The sequence below is a fragment of the Protopterus annectens genome, chromosome 6.part0 (assembly GCF_019279795.1).
Source record: "Protopterus annectens isolate FY-2018-M chromosome 6.part0, PAN1.0, whole genome shotgun sequence".
Lineage (NCBI taxonomy): Eukaryota > Metazoa > Chordata > Ceratodontiformes > Protopteridae > Protopterus > Protopterus annectens.
In genome coordinates, this window is record NC_056737.1 from 1,814,684,270 (window position 1) to 1,814,698,364 (window position 14,095).

The 14,095-nt window shown below is 41.9% G+C and overlaps 1 protein-coding gene across 1 annotated transcript in view; it reads right to left on the bottom strand.

Annotated features, from left to right (window-relative positions):
- Positions 1–14,095, bottom strand: part of SPAG1 (sperm associated antigen 1) — a 3,545,022-nt gene that overhangs the window by 1,227,083 nt on the left and 2,303,844 nt on the right. Inside the window, exon 11 of the mRNA XM_044075164.1 lies at positions 9,167–9,266. Within this exon, the coding sequence (XP_043931099.1) occupies positions 9,167–9,266 (100 nt within the window). The remainder of the gene's footprint in view (positions 1–9,166; positions 9,267–14,095) is intronic.

The following is a 14,095-nucleotide window of genomic DNA, read 5'->3' on the forward strand; positions in this document are numbered from 1 at the left end:
CTAAAAATTAGTAAGGATAGGGGCACCCATACAAGAATAAAGGAAGGAGGAAGTGGTTGCTAGGGTTAGCAGAGTTAATAAAAATGTTTTTATGTCTACAAAGCATGCCATATTATTTTGAATAAGGAGTTCAAATCTGAGGTTGTCATCATTGTCACACCAATCAGCTTTACACGGAATACCTTTTCTGCCTTGGCCAAAAGGGAGTCACCAACAAGATTTTGGGAATATCCTGTTGAATTTTGAACAGGACTTTTGGAATGAGGGGAAGGGAAGGAAAGGCATAAAGAAACATCCCCATCCAAGAAAAAGAGAGGGCATCCACCTTCCAAACCAGAGGACTTGGGACTCTGGCACAAAACAAAGGAAGTTGTCTGTTCAGAGAGGCGGCAAAAAAGATCTATTTGAAGGGCACCCCACTTATGGATGATGTCCAGAAACATATCCCTGTGAAGCTTCCATTTGTGGGATTGAGATATGGACCCAGCTCAGAGAATCTGCTACAAATGTTTTGACCTGAGGGAATGTAGACTGCCTGAAATGTCACTTGATACTGGACAGCTATTTTACACACTAGGAGAGCTAACTGGCAAAGAAGATAAGACCTTGTCTCTCCTGTTTGCTGATATACCACATCACTGTGGTATTGTCTGTAAACGCCTTGAGAGGTCCTGGGGAGAAGACAAGAGGAAAGGCCTGAACAGTCAGCAGAGGAGCCCTCATCTCTTTGATGCTGATGTGCTCTTTCTGTTGAATAGGCAATCAGATTCCATGCACCTTTAGGGAGCCAAATGCTGCTCCCCATGCCACGTCTGAAGTGTATGCAAACAGCTCCTGAGATGGAAAAGGTGGGTGAAAAGGGAGCCCTGGATTGAGACTCAATTGCTGAAGCCCACTACTGAAGTTCCTGCCTGAGACATGGAAGAAGTGGAACTAGAAATTTGAGGGAATGAGAATGCTGAAGCCAAACTGACTTAAGAAACCAATGAAGTTTTCTCATGTGGAGTTTGGCAAAAGGAAGCATAGGAATTCTGGAAACCATGAACGCCAGGGCTCTCAGAAATTCCCTGGCTGTAACTGAAGCTAGAGGAAGAAGAGACTGAAAAAAGGAAATGAGACTTAGGGTCTTGGAAGAGGGCAGGGATGCCAGCATTGGAACAGTCTGGATCCTGCACCCCAGAAAGACATGATCCTGAGGAGTCAGAAAGGACTTTTTGAAATTTATAGTGAACCCCCAGGCTCTGCAGAAAGATAATGGCAAAATGAAGATTTTGCAACAAGGTCTCTGGAGAGAATGCCTGGAACAGGAGGTCGTTCAAGCAGGGAAAGACTTGGATCCTCCTTAGCCTGCAAAAAGGCAATCACAGGAGCGAGGCATATGGAGAAAACCCTTGGGGCATCAGAAAGAACAAAGGGTAAAGCAGAAAACTGAAAATGCCAGGAAGCCATAGAGAAATGTAAAAACCTCCTGAAAAGCGGATGGATCAGTATACAAAGATAAGCATCCTTGAGGTCCAGAGACATCATAAAAACCTGAGGAAGCAGAAGAGGGAACGAGGTCTGAAGGGACAACAAATGGAAAGAGAGGACTTTCAGAAAGGTGTTTAGATGAGAGAGGTCCAGAGCAGGTCTCCAAGTACCCTCTTTCCTGGGCACTAAAACAATTCTGGAGTAAAACACCCTCCCCTCTGAAAAACTGGAACTTCCTGAATACTTCCCTGTCAACAGATCCTGAAGTACCCCTGGGAAGAAGGGCAACCACTCCTGAGGGGGCTGAGGAATATCCATAAAAGGGGGAAGACATTTCCAGACCATGAAATACCCTTGGCGGTTAATGGGCAGAGCCAAGTAGTCCTGAGTAATATTTAACCAAACAGGAAAAGAAAGGGACAGAGAAAGAGGAATGTTGCTGAGAAGAAAAGGATAGTCAGACAGTACCTGGTTTGTCAAGAAAAGGAGACTTCTGGGGCACAGAAGTCTGAGTAGCTTTAGAAGGAGGTGCCCGCTTCCCACCCTTCTTACCCTTGGGGGAGGGAGAGACTGCCTGAGAACAAAGGCTGGCTTATTGGGGCAATTTCCTGAAATTTAGGCACAGGAGAAACAAAAACATGTTTAAGTTTCTGCAAGGCTTTGCCCTTATCCTGAAGAGATTTAAACAAATCAACAGCAGTTTCAACAAACAAGTGCTTGTTGTCCAGAGGAGCATCCACTGACTTAGCCTTAATGTCATCAGGCAAAAGTTGAAGCCTAAGCCACGGATATCTCCTAATCACAGAATGAAAGGCAGCAGCCCTAGAAAAAGCATCTGCTGCATCATAACTACACTTAATAGAATGCAGAGCCACCTGGGAAGAAATCCCTAACAGGGAAAGAACAGAAGTCTTCCCTTCACAGTCAGGAAGATCCGAAATTACTTGACAGGCCAAAATGTACCTGAACACACAAGTCTGATAATTGACAGCCCTAAAAGCTAAGGTAGTAGAGGTATAAACCTTCTTTTACCCAGCCTTTCCATAGTTCTATTTTCTTTACCATAAGGAAGTAATTTAGTAGAAGACAGCAACTGGGATGGCTTGTGAGAAGGCACAGACACCACAGAAGGGTCAGCCGAAGGACAGCTATATACAAATTTACAGCTCTCAGGCACCCTATAAAATCTATTTGGTTTCTTGGGGGCAGGGGGCTGGGAATCAGGAGCCTTAGAGGCCGTAGAAAAGTATCCAACAATGCTGCCAAAACAGGAAGAACAGCAGAATGTCTACGAGAATCAATTTGCAGGAGCTCATAATACCTCTTCTGTACCTCAGAAACCTGGGCACAATCCCATATAAAAAACTCCATCATTCTAGAGATTGTGCCCCCAGAAGAAATTTCCTTGAAAGGAGTGTCAGGACTAGTTAGATACCTCTTCCTCAGACCCACATTCTAAAGGAGAGGGAATCTGAGATAGGTAAGCAAGGGATTCCTCATCTGAATCCACCTCCTCTTCAGAGGAATCCTGTTCCCTGGGTCTTTTTAGGGGAGTAGATGACCAAGGGTGAGCTGGAACAGAAACTCCCTGAGGAGGTTTCAAAGCCATCAAAGCATTTAACACACCCTGAGTGAAATTCTGCTATTCACTCTGTGGATCCTTAGGAGCTGGAGGAATATGCTTAATCTTCTGCTTTTTCTTCAAGGGGACATCTTCATTATAGAACTCAGAAGGCACAGACCCCGGACGGCATTCAATAGTATTAGTCAGGACTTCTTTTCTGACCAAAATGTGAGGAACACCCTTAGGCCCCTAGGAAGTAATTAGCTGTGGTTCCCTCTGAACATCTGGAGCAGACGTCTGCAAAGTCTCCAAGGACATGCTTAAGGTTGGATCCATGCCAGCTTCTAAAACAGCTGCGGCAGAAGAACCCAACAGTAGAGCCGGGTGATCCTCTGGACTTTCACTCACCTCAGGAGAGACATCCTGCAGAGGGTGAACAACAGAAGAAGCCGTCCTAGATTTCTTGGCTGCCTTCTTCACAGAAGGCTGACCCTCGGGGCGGGAAGTTCCTTCCCTTGTGTCTTTAGCTAAAAGCCTAAGATGTTTATTTTCCAAATGCAAGACCAAAGTAGATAGCCAACTATGGAGGCTCTTAGAAACAAAGGCCTGACAAACAGAAAAAAATGTATGGTCGTGGGAAGCGCTGAGACAAAATAAGCACTGCTCGTGAAAGTCTTTATGGGGAAACTGTCTCCCACACTGGCATCTACCCTTCTTGGATGATATGAAACCCCACAAGCAACAAAAACAAAGGGAAAAGATAAGATACAAAGACCCCAACAGGGCACTTATCTGAAACGGCTTAGCGAACCTGCAAGAGAATGGGCATTCAGACCAACGATGAAGAAATGGCGTTCGGACTGGATGAAATTAAGTTCTGTGGATAATCCATCTGGATGTCACCTTTATGCCCCAAACTACATGATGAGCAAACATGTGATGTACAGGATACCTTAAAGCAACCTAAAAGCTATGGTATACTGGCCAGATGTTGGGCCGCCTTTGGCATGGGATCTCTATTGTAATGAATACTACAACAGTGAAATGGAGGCACATCTGCAATGGGATGAAAGTTAGAGATTTCCTTAGAGTTTCCTCCCTTGAGCACTGGGATGACATGTGATCTTTTCCAAACAGATGGGACATAACGCTCCTGTATGGCTCTACTGATTAAGATAGCTACTGGGTAAGATATGGCTTCTACTGCCATCTTGAATGGGAGGTTGCCAGCAGGTGAGCTGTGGATAAAGGTTTAAGTAGCATTTTTTTTAAGTAGATATTGTTACAGGTCTTACAGTAAAGTTGTTAGCATTTGAATGATTGCTTGGATTCATATTTTTCTGCCGTTAATGTGGTACTGGAGGGGGCAGTTGGTAATATGTTATGGGTTTGTGCAGGGGAGGGTGACGTGCTGCTGGTGACAGCAGCAATGCTTTCTCTAAAGCATTTATTAAATGGAGCTGCTATTTCTAGGGGAGAACAGGTTTGAGAGGGATAAGGATATTTTTCTTGAGCCAGAATTGAGTAGTGTGTGAATACAGGACCAGAAATTTTTTGGATCATTTTTATGATTGAGTTGTAATAGGTTATAGTATTGTTTCTTATCTTTGTATATTTGCTTTTAGCTTGACCTTGACTACAAAGTTCTGTGTTGTTGAAAGTTTTTTGATTTAGCCATTTCCTCCAAGCCTTGTTTCTGGTAGGCATAATATTTTTGGTAAAAGGGATAGTCAGGGGTGAGTGTTTTACTTTTATTCTATTTATATGTAGAGGGAACAAGGTTATTTAGGGTCTTTAAAAACAGGTTTTAAAAGTTGTAACTGCATCATCCAATGGGAGAATCTTTAGTATAGACCAATTGTTGAAGGACCTTAGGATTCTGTTGAATAAGTCTTTGTTAAATTACGTGAAAGCCCTGGTTGGTTTAAGTTGGCGGGTATTGGGGGTGATGAGTTGTAAATTTGTGTGTATATGGAGGAAAATGGCCACTTAGAGAGTTATGACAATTTGAACTGATAGCACATTTATTGGGGTTTGAGACTAAAATCCAATCAAGAATTGTGTCCTTACTGCTTTTGTAGTATCTAGCATGTGTTGTGATTAGCTGAGTCAGACCAAACAGATTTATGCAGGATGAGGGACTGTCATATGTGACATTTTGCCAGTCAATACTGACATCATCCAGAATGATTTTTTCCTTAATGTACTAGATACTCAGAAGAGAAATTGGTATGTTGTTTCCAGGGGGATGTAAATTACAATAATACAGATTTTTTTTTTTTTTTTTTTTTTTAAGAGTTTAGCTTTAAAGGTTTTATAAGTATTTTGGCTGAGTGGAATTTGGGGATGAAGTTGGAATAGGAGGAGAGGTTATAGGACTTGAAGTATAGAACAGTGACTCTGCCTCCTTTTTTGTGGGGTCAGTCAGTCCTCATACTGCTACAGCCTGGAGGCAGTATTTATGTATCATTCATATTGGATTTATGTCATGTTTCAGTGATGGCTAGGATATCTGTGGAACAGAGCAATATCCAGACATGTAGATCTGTAATTTTACTACAAATACTATGAATATTTAATGTTACCAGACTTAATTTTTTTTGGTTGGGCTTGTGCATGACAGAGTGAGAGAAATGTATGTCTCTGAATGGGAATTGGACTGGGTGGAAAGCTGTATTTGTTTAAGGAGAAAAGAATGCATTAGAGAAGGGATGGATTGTGACTCAAGCAGGGGAGTTATCTCGGCTGTTATGGTGACTGTAGAAACTGATGGTATTGAAGTTAGTAGGGTCCAAGATTTGTGTATATGTCCCCACATAACTGAATCCTTGAGGTCCAAATGGAATAATTTTTAAGGGTGGGTATGTGTAAATGTTTTATTTTGAGGGAGGGGTAATCATAGTAAAGCATTCTGTATATACGACAGAAAGTAGTGGAGAGACTGAAGAGGCAATCAGATATATTAGAATAGTTATTATAATTGTCTAGGTTAAGTAGGAGGCTGGAGGTTGGGGTTGTGGTAGTGTGGTTAAAGGAAAAGTGATACCATGTTAAGTCGGAGGACAGTACTACAATATGAGAGAATAATATAAGATGCAACATTTTATATACAAGAGTTACTGATCGGGGAGAGGTGGTAGAGATGTAGAGTTTAGGGAAAAAGTATTTTAGATGGAAAAGTGAAGGATATGGGGTGGTGTAACGGATACTGGTTGGCTATGATGTACAGAAAAAGACTGAGATGATTAAAAGATTAGGTAATATATTGTGGGAAGGAGTTTGTACCTGGGTTGCTATTGAGTGGTCAAACCTGGTAGGGTTTGGCTGGGATGAATGAGAGATGGGCTGAGATGATTAAGAGAGTATGTAATTTTATTGTGGGGGAGGAGATTTGTACTATCCTGATACTGAGTGTTCAAATCTGTCAGAGGGTGGGGTATTGTGCAGAATAAATGTAGACTAAGGAAGAGTGGGTGGAAATTGAGAGTAGGGTAGGGGAGCAAAGTGAGTGCTAACTAAGTGGGATCCACCTGCTGAGAATGTTTGGAGATCCCAAAAGAAACAATCAGTGGATGCTACTCATAGCAGGTTAGTACTTCAACCCAGCTATTGTACACAGCTATAAGGGTATAAAGGATATCAAATTCTAAACCACATCAGATTTAAAGGTTATAGTCCATAACAGTGTAGTGTAATATTCTTAGCTAGAGTTTGTTCCTTTCAATTAATGATATTGAACTTTCCCTTTGAGTATAATAGGAATGGTGGGTGGGGGAAAGCTTAACAATCGCATAACTGCTATTAAAGGGTGTGGTGCTTAACAATAAAGAATAATATTCTTAGACAGGGTTTGTTCCTTTGACTTAAGGATGTCTGAACTTTCCCTTTGAGTGTGTCAAGAAAGGCAGACAGGGTAAGGTGAAATGGCTGAAGGATCAAATGGCAGCTAATAAAACTATGTTTACCAAATACAGGCTTATTATTCTTATGCTACTTTAGTGTAAAGGCTAAATTATACATTTATACAGAACTACTGGACAGACTTTATGGGACATTAGGTAGGGTAATGCTGACTATGCCCTCTGTACATGAGCATGCCATTATCATTTAAGAAGATAACTTATACAATGTGTACACAGTAACAGTACCTAGGTATCTATTTTAGCAATAAAATACTCATCCAGTTAGTGTAGGCTTTCCTTGTTTTGTTTCTGTCACGAAATCCCTATGATCTTGCAGTTAGTTAGCAGGTGTGTGCTGAGTTCAAAGATGCAATTATGGTTTTGAATACTAAAACCAGGGATGCATTCAGAAACAGAGGTTCTGTCTGGACAAGGTCTACAATGATAAGAGATAGAACAGAACCTGCTGTTAAAAAGGGATAATTAGTAGGGCATATAAAATATTGCACAATAACTACAAGAACCAATTAGAGGATGTTAGAAAAGATTGGATAAGCAATTTACAAGGACATATATATGGCTCCCAAGTATGCAACAAATTCCACAAGGTTTAGGGTTTTTGTTTTAAAGTGTTTGCGTAGGTATTTTTATACCCCAATTAGACTCCAAAGTTTTCCTTGGGAAGACTGCAAATGTTGGAGGTGTGTTGAGGAAAAGAGATAACCGGGAACGTAATGAGTTGGCAAATTTTACAATTTCCCTACAGAGTACTCTGCCAAAAATACTGAGTGAGCAAATGGGTATAACAAAGGAAATTTTATTTATTTCGCATTTGTTAACTGGGTTGGTCCAGCTGGGTAAGAATTTACCCTTTTTCAGTGGAGACCAGAGACATACAAATACATATGGATAGAGACAAATTACCAATATTACAGAGCAAAACAATCTTATAGATACAATGGATAAGAAAAACATAATGTACTCAATGGAATTGTACATAGCTATATATACATAAAGTGTAGTGTGTGCGTCTTTCGGCTTTTCCCGGTTAGGGGTCGCCACAGCGGAACTCCGGTCCGCTAATGATTGGCAGTAGAGTTATACATAAAGTGTAGTAATAGGTTGTAAAAGGAGAAACAACAGGATCTGAATGGTTTACACACAAGTAAGGCCATGTTATGTTAATTCTGTTGGCTGCCAAAAAAGCAGCAATTACTAGAAAATGGAAATCAAAGTCTAAACCAACTGTAATAGAAGTACTAAATAAGAACTGGAAGTAGGATCTTTAGAAAAGAGAAGAAGCAAATTGCATAGAAAAATGGAAACTGTGGCAACAATACTGGATGAGGAGTGAGGTTTAAGGCAAGGCAGGAATTGAGCAATCTGTGTAATGTTCTCAGGATAGATATAAAAAAGAGCATATGTGGTGTATAATGTATGTGACTGGAAAAATGTTAATATGCTTTTTTTTCTTTATATTAATATGCGTTTGCCTCTGCCTTTAGTGATAACTTAGAGAGAGATTTAAAAAAGCCCAAAGCAGACAGCAGGGAACAACTTAAGTTCTACAGGCCATACTCTCCTCAATATCCAGCACAAGGTAACAGCAAGGAAATCCTCTTGATATAGACTAACAGGCTACTGCTTTTGACCTAAGGTGGCAATATGGTGCTACTTTATACTTCTTTATTTTCACAAATGGTTATCAGAAAAAAAAGGAGAATTGGGAAGGCACTACTAAGACTTTCACAGAATGTTAACATTTATTTTTTTAGACTGGCCTAGATGAAGTCATGAACACCCAGATGTAACAGACTGACAGAAATGGCCACTGTCATTGCAGAATAAAATACTAGTAGTGGTGGCGTGCTCTAAATCTGCATTAAGATTTAACCGCATACTAATACAGACGTGCCTATTACACAAAAATGAGAAGAAAGAACAGCACAAGTGTGCATACTTCAATCATTCAGCAAAGATGCTGGATGAAGAAAGCAGACAGCAGACAAATGAACCAAAAGTCCTTTTCTGCTTAAAAAACATTTACTTCAGTATGCTATACCAACAATAACCATATGAAGGTACATTATGTTATCACTTCAAATATTAATTTCTTGTGCTCTGAAGAAAGAAAAGGTATGACTATGGTACAAAAGTTACAGGTGACAATGACGAAGGATATAATTCTTTTTATTCTATTACATTACAGCATTTAAAATATTTAGCTTACCGAGTACAGTCTTCAATACATTCACTGCAGTTTCCAGTCTTCAAATAGCAAGCAGCTCTGTTTGAGTATAAGATAGACATATCAGACAGATTTTCAGTCCCTGAAAAATACAGAGATGGCCGCTGATGAATAATAGAAAACACAAATGGGGATAACAATCTGTAATTAATTTAAGTTTCCTAGATGAAAGTGGTCAAGTTTTAATAGGTTTTCCTAGAATAACCTGTGGTCAAAATTCAAGTGAAGCATCAGCATTTGCCATTCAGAATTACAGTAACTGAAAAACACACTGCTAAAATTATTAACTGAATACGACATCATACTGTCCTTAAGTGTATTGTGCCACTCACTACATGTGCTGTGTTATGAGGATGAATTATAAATCAGACTTGACATGTCAGACTGTCATCCAGACCTTAACAACTCACTCAGAGAAGCTGAATATAGTCAGGCAGTGTAGACAGACTTCAACTCTGCTGCAAGTTATCCTCACCTTTGTAATTGCCTCACTACTTAACCAAGTGTCTGTCTTTTCTTTGTAGTGTCTGAACTAGTGATAGTCGAACCATCAGCTCCTACTTATCAATGCTGCTCTTATTCTAAGTATGCATTCTGAAATTATATGCAACTCAATTGCTGCCATGTAAAACACCTCAATGTTAGCCAGCACTATGGAGCAGATAAATAAAGTCCTGACTACTGCCCAGGCAACAGAAGTTAAATTGGTGCCTAGGGTGTTTGAGGCACTGGCAAGGGAGGATGGGCATGTCCATCCTGAAAGGAAAGCGTTGGAAAGGATGTGAACTCAGGGAAAGTATCACACACTGTTTTCCCTGGTGTAGGCCAGGGAAATTAACAGCAAAGTGCTGATAGGGTTTGGATGCCCTGTTGATGTCATCCTCCTGCAGAAGTGAAAGTCAGTCCAGCACTTGATGGCCATTACATAGCCCACAACATATCTTTTACTTTGGGGTCAAAAAGGGAGATGCCGTCAAAAAGAGCATTGATGAATGTAGACTGAAAATGCTCCACCAAGTTGCACAAGAGCATCCAGACGTGCCTCCTGATGGCTATGCCTGAACCCACTGTCCTTGAGCTTCTTTCTCCCACACTGGAAATAAGCCTCATTGATGAGTTTGATATCGATCGAAGGGTTGCCAGCTGTGAGGTGATGAAGTGCTTCACCACCTTAGACATGGTTTCTGCAAGGGTATCCAAGAGTTCCTTTATCAGATCCTTTTGCAATCTGGAGAAATGTACAGGTAGTACAGGGACCTAAAGGTGAAGGTCTCTGAAGCATAGACATGCTTCCCAAAAATGTCAATGGTCAATGACTCCTTGTCATGGGGATGAACAGAGGAACTTTTGTCAGCTAGTTCCTTCCTGGTGGCTGCTACTATGACCATGGCATCAAAAGGAGGACCGTTGGACTAGAACTGTCTTTCAGAGGGTTCATACTTTTATCAGGCGTCTTTGGTATGGGCTCAATGGAGTCAGGCTCCTTCTACTCCTGCAGTGAGACCAAATCTAGGAGCTCATTGCTACCTGCCCATCTACATCTTACGTGATACCACCTGCCAAACAACTCAAAGAGCACAGATTCCTCTGATGAAGGATTGCTGGGCTTCCAGCCACCTCTCTGTTTTAAGATTTCAAGGATGTCTCCAAATGAGATGTCCACAGGATGTGACTGTGGGAATCCTTCGCTCTCCTCAAAATCCAGGTATTCATAGGTTCATTGGTTCATACTAGGCTATCTGCCCTAGGGCATTTATAAGCCTAGCCAGAGTGTGTTTGGCTTTCGCCACCCATTTTAAATTAATTTTGCTATGCCCCTTTTCGAGGTTAGTATACTGTGCCTCTGTCTAACAGTGACACAGAAGTGATGCCCGAGGTAAACCTATGAGCTCCCATCCACTCATCAAGATTCCTCTTGAAGAGAGTCATTGAGGGACTCTGCCTAACCTGGACTGGGATTTTATTCAGCAGTGAGGAGCCTCTGGGTTATGAATCTGTCCCTCCAGCATGTTCTATTTATTTCAGTGCTGAGGTTCAAGTCTCTCGAGCGCGTAGCTCGATGGGATTAGGATTTTCTGAGGTGCAGCATGTCCATTAATTCCAGGTTGGACATGGCTTTATACGTCAGGCACAGATCGCCTCTGAGCAGGCAGTATGCCACTGAGTAGAGCTGGAGTTTCTTTAACTGGGCAGCATATGGCATCTGTTTGAGCCCTTTGATCCTCTTGGTGAAGTACTTTTGGGGTCTTTCCAGTTGCTACAGGTGTCTGGTAAGGTACACCCCAAAAGGGGCATTGAACTCAATTATGAGCCTGATGAGGGATGAGTAAAGAGGCAAGATGACCTCCCCTGATCTAGATGCGAATCCCTTCATGATTAGGTGGGATATATAAAATGTTTTTCTAACCACTTTGGCCACGTGGTTGTCAAATGAGAGATTGCTATCAACTTGGGTCCCCAGGTCCCTAATTACTTCTTCTGTACTTAATGGATTACCACCTATGTGGTAATTTGTGGGCACTTTGTTTTTGCCAAAGGGGATGACTATACATTTTTTTGGCGTTTAGCTTGAGGCCATGGCTCTGGCACCAGTTGTCTGCTTCTATGAGGCCCTTTTGGAGGATGCTTGTGTCGGCTGGAGAGTCGATTATGGCGCCCAGTTTGCAGTCATCTGTGAACTTGGTCACCACAGTCCTTCCATGTTGGCCTGTACCTCCGAGAAATATATACCGAACAAGAGAGGTCCCAGGACTGAGCCTTGTGGGACGCCACTTGTAACTGGTTTGGAGTCTGACATGGCTCCAGCAATTCTAACCATGTGGGTTCTGTCCTTGAGCCAGTTTGCAACCCATCTAGTGACATAGGGGTTTATATTTAAGCTGGTGAGCTTATCTATAATGCCCGAGTGGGGTATTGTATCAAAGGCTTTTGCGAGGTCCAGGTAGGCTGTGTGGACCACCTTCCCCTCATCAATGGCCTTGGTGACTGTTTCAAAGAAATCAACCAGGTTTCAGAGGCAGGATCTGCCCTTAACAAAGCCGAATGGGTAGGATCCAGTGTCTGTAGGTCCCCAATATCTTTATTCATGAGGTCCATGATGATCCTTTCCATAGCTTTGCAGACCAAGCTAGTCAGGCTTATGGGGCGATAGTTTCCAGGATCCGTTGAGGCACCACCTTTGTGGAGAGGGACCACTGTTGCTGTACGCCACTCTTTGGGTACATATCCTGTAGTAAGGCTGAGATTGAACAGTAGTTTTATGTTTGGGTTTAGCTCTTCTTGGAGTTCATGTAGGACGCAGCCTGGGACACCGTCTGGTCCCATTGATGCTGTGTCTTTTGCTTTGGAGAAGGCGGCTCTTACCTGAGCATCTAAGATGTCGGGGGGCAGCACTCTGCTGGGATAGATATTTGCCCTTTTGTTGGGGGGGGGGGGGTTGCTCTGAACCTGTCAGCTAGGATGTTGGCAATGTCTGTCGATTCAGTGTATTTTTTGTCATTTTGGACCAATTCTGAGCATATCTGGGAATTCCCACCCAGGTTCCTAACATAACTAAAGAAAGCCTTCTGATTATCCTTAGTGTCCTGTGCAATTTTTCTCTCGAAGCTGGCCTTGGATGATTTTATGAGTGCCCATAGTTTTTTGCTAATACTGATCAGAGATGTCTTCCCTTTTTGGGATTTTGCTCTATCATGTAGTAGCTTCCTCCTTCTATTGTATAGTTTGTTTATGGCTGGGGTCCACCAGACAGGACATCTGCCTTTGGAGGATTGGGTCTTGGTTTTATTTGGGATTGCATGATCCATGCATTCCTGAAGGTGTTCATAGAATGCGTTTATAAAGGATTCTGTGGTCTGGGCCATATTTTCCACAGGCCCGGGGGCTTTGAAGGATTCCACCTCGGTTTTGAGGAGTGTGAAATTTGCTTTAGAGAAGTTTTTCACTGTGGTTTTCTGGGCAGGGGGTGGGGTCAGGATGTGAATATCCAGTGAGATTAGTTTATGGTCTGATCTTACCAGTGAGGATACACTTCTGGTCTGGAGTATAGAGTCCCCATGTTGGTGATGATCAGGTCCAGTATGTTTTCCCCTCTTGTCGGAGTGGTAACAAGTTGTTCCATAGCATTTGAGTTTATAATTTCTAGGAACCTTTGGGCTAGGGTGTTGGAGCTAGAGTAATGCTATATATATATATATATATATATATATATATATATATATATATATATATACACACACACACACACACACACACACGTGTATATATATATATATATATATATATATATATATATATATATATATACACACACACACACACACACACACACACATAGGTTTAGGTTCATAGGTTTATACTAGGCTATCTGCCCTAAGGCATTTATAAGCCTAGCCCAAAGTTTTGTACGCCACCCCTTATGTTAAAAAATACTTTGCCCATTAGTTTGTTGTGCCTCTGTCCAGCAGTGACACAGAGATGATTCCCGGGGTAAACTTACGATCTCCCATCCACCAGTCAAGATTTCTCTTGAACAGAGCCAGCGAGGTGCTCTGCCTCACATGGACTGGGATTTTATTCCACAGCATAGGGAGTCTCTGGGTGACAAATCTATCCCTCCAGCATGTCCTATTTATATCCGTGCTAAGGTTTAAGTCACTTGCTCTAGTGGATCTGGTAGATTTGGATTTTTTGAGGTGGAGCATGTCCATTAATTTCGGGTTGGACATGGCCTTGTATGTCAGGCACAGGTCACCTCTGAGCAGGCGGTATGCGACTGAACAGAGCTGGAGTTTCTTCAGTCTGGCAGCATATGACAGATTTTGGAGTCCCTTTATCCTTTTGGTGAGGAACTTTTGGGGTCTCTCCAATTGCTGCAGGTGTCGGGTGAGATACATCCCGAATGGGGCATTG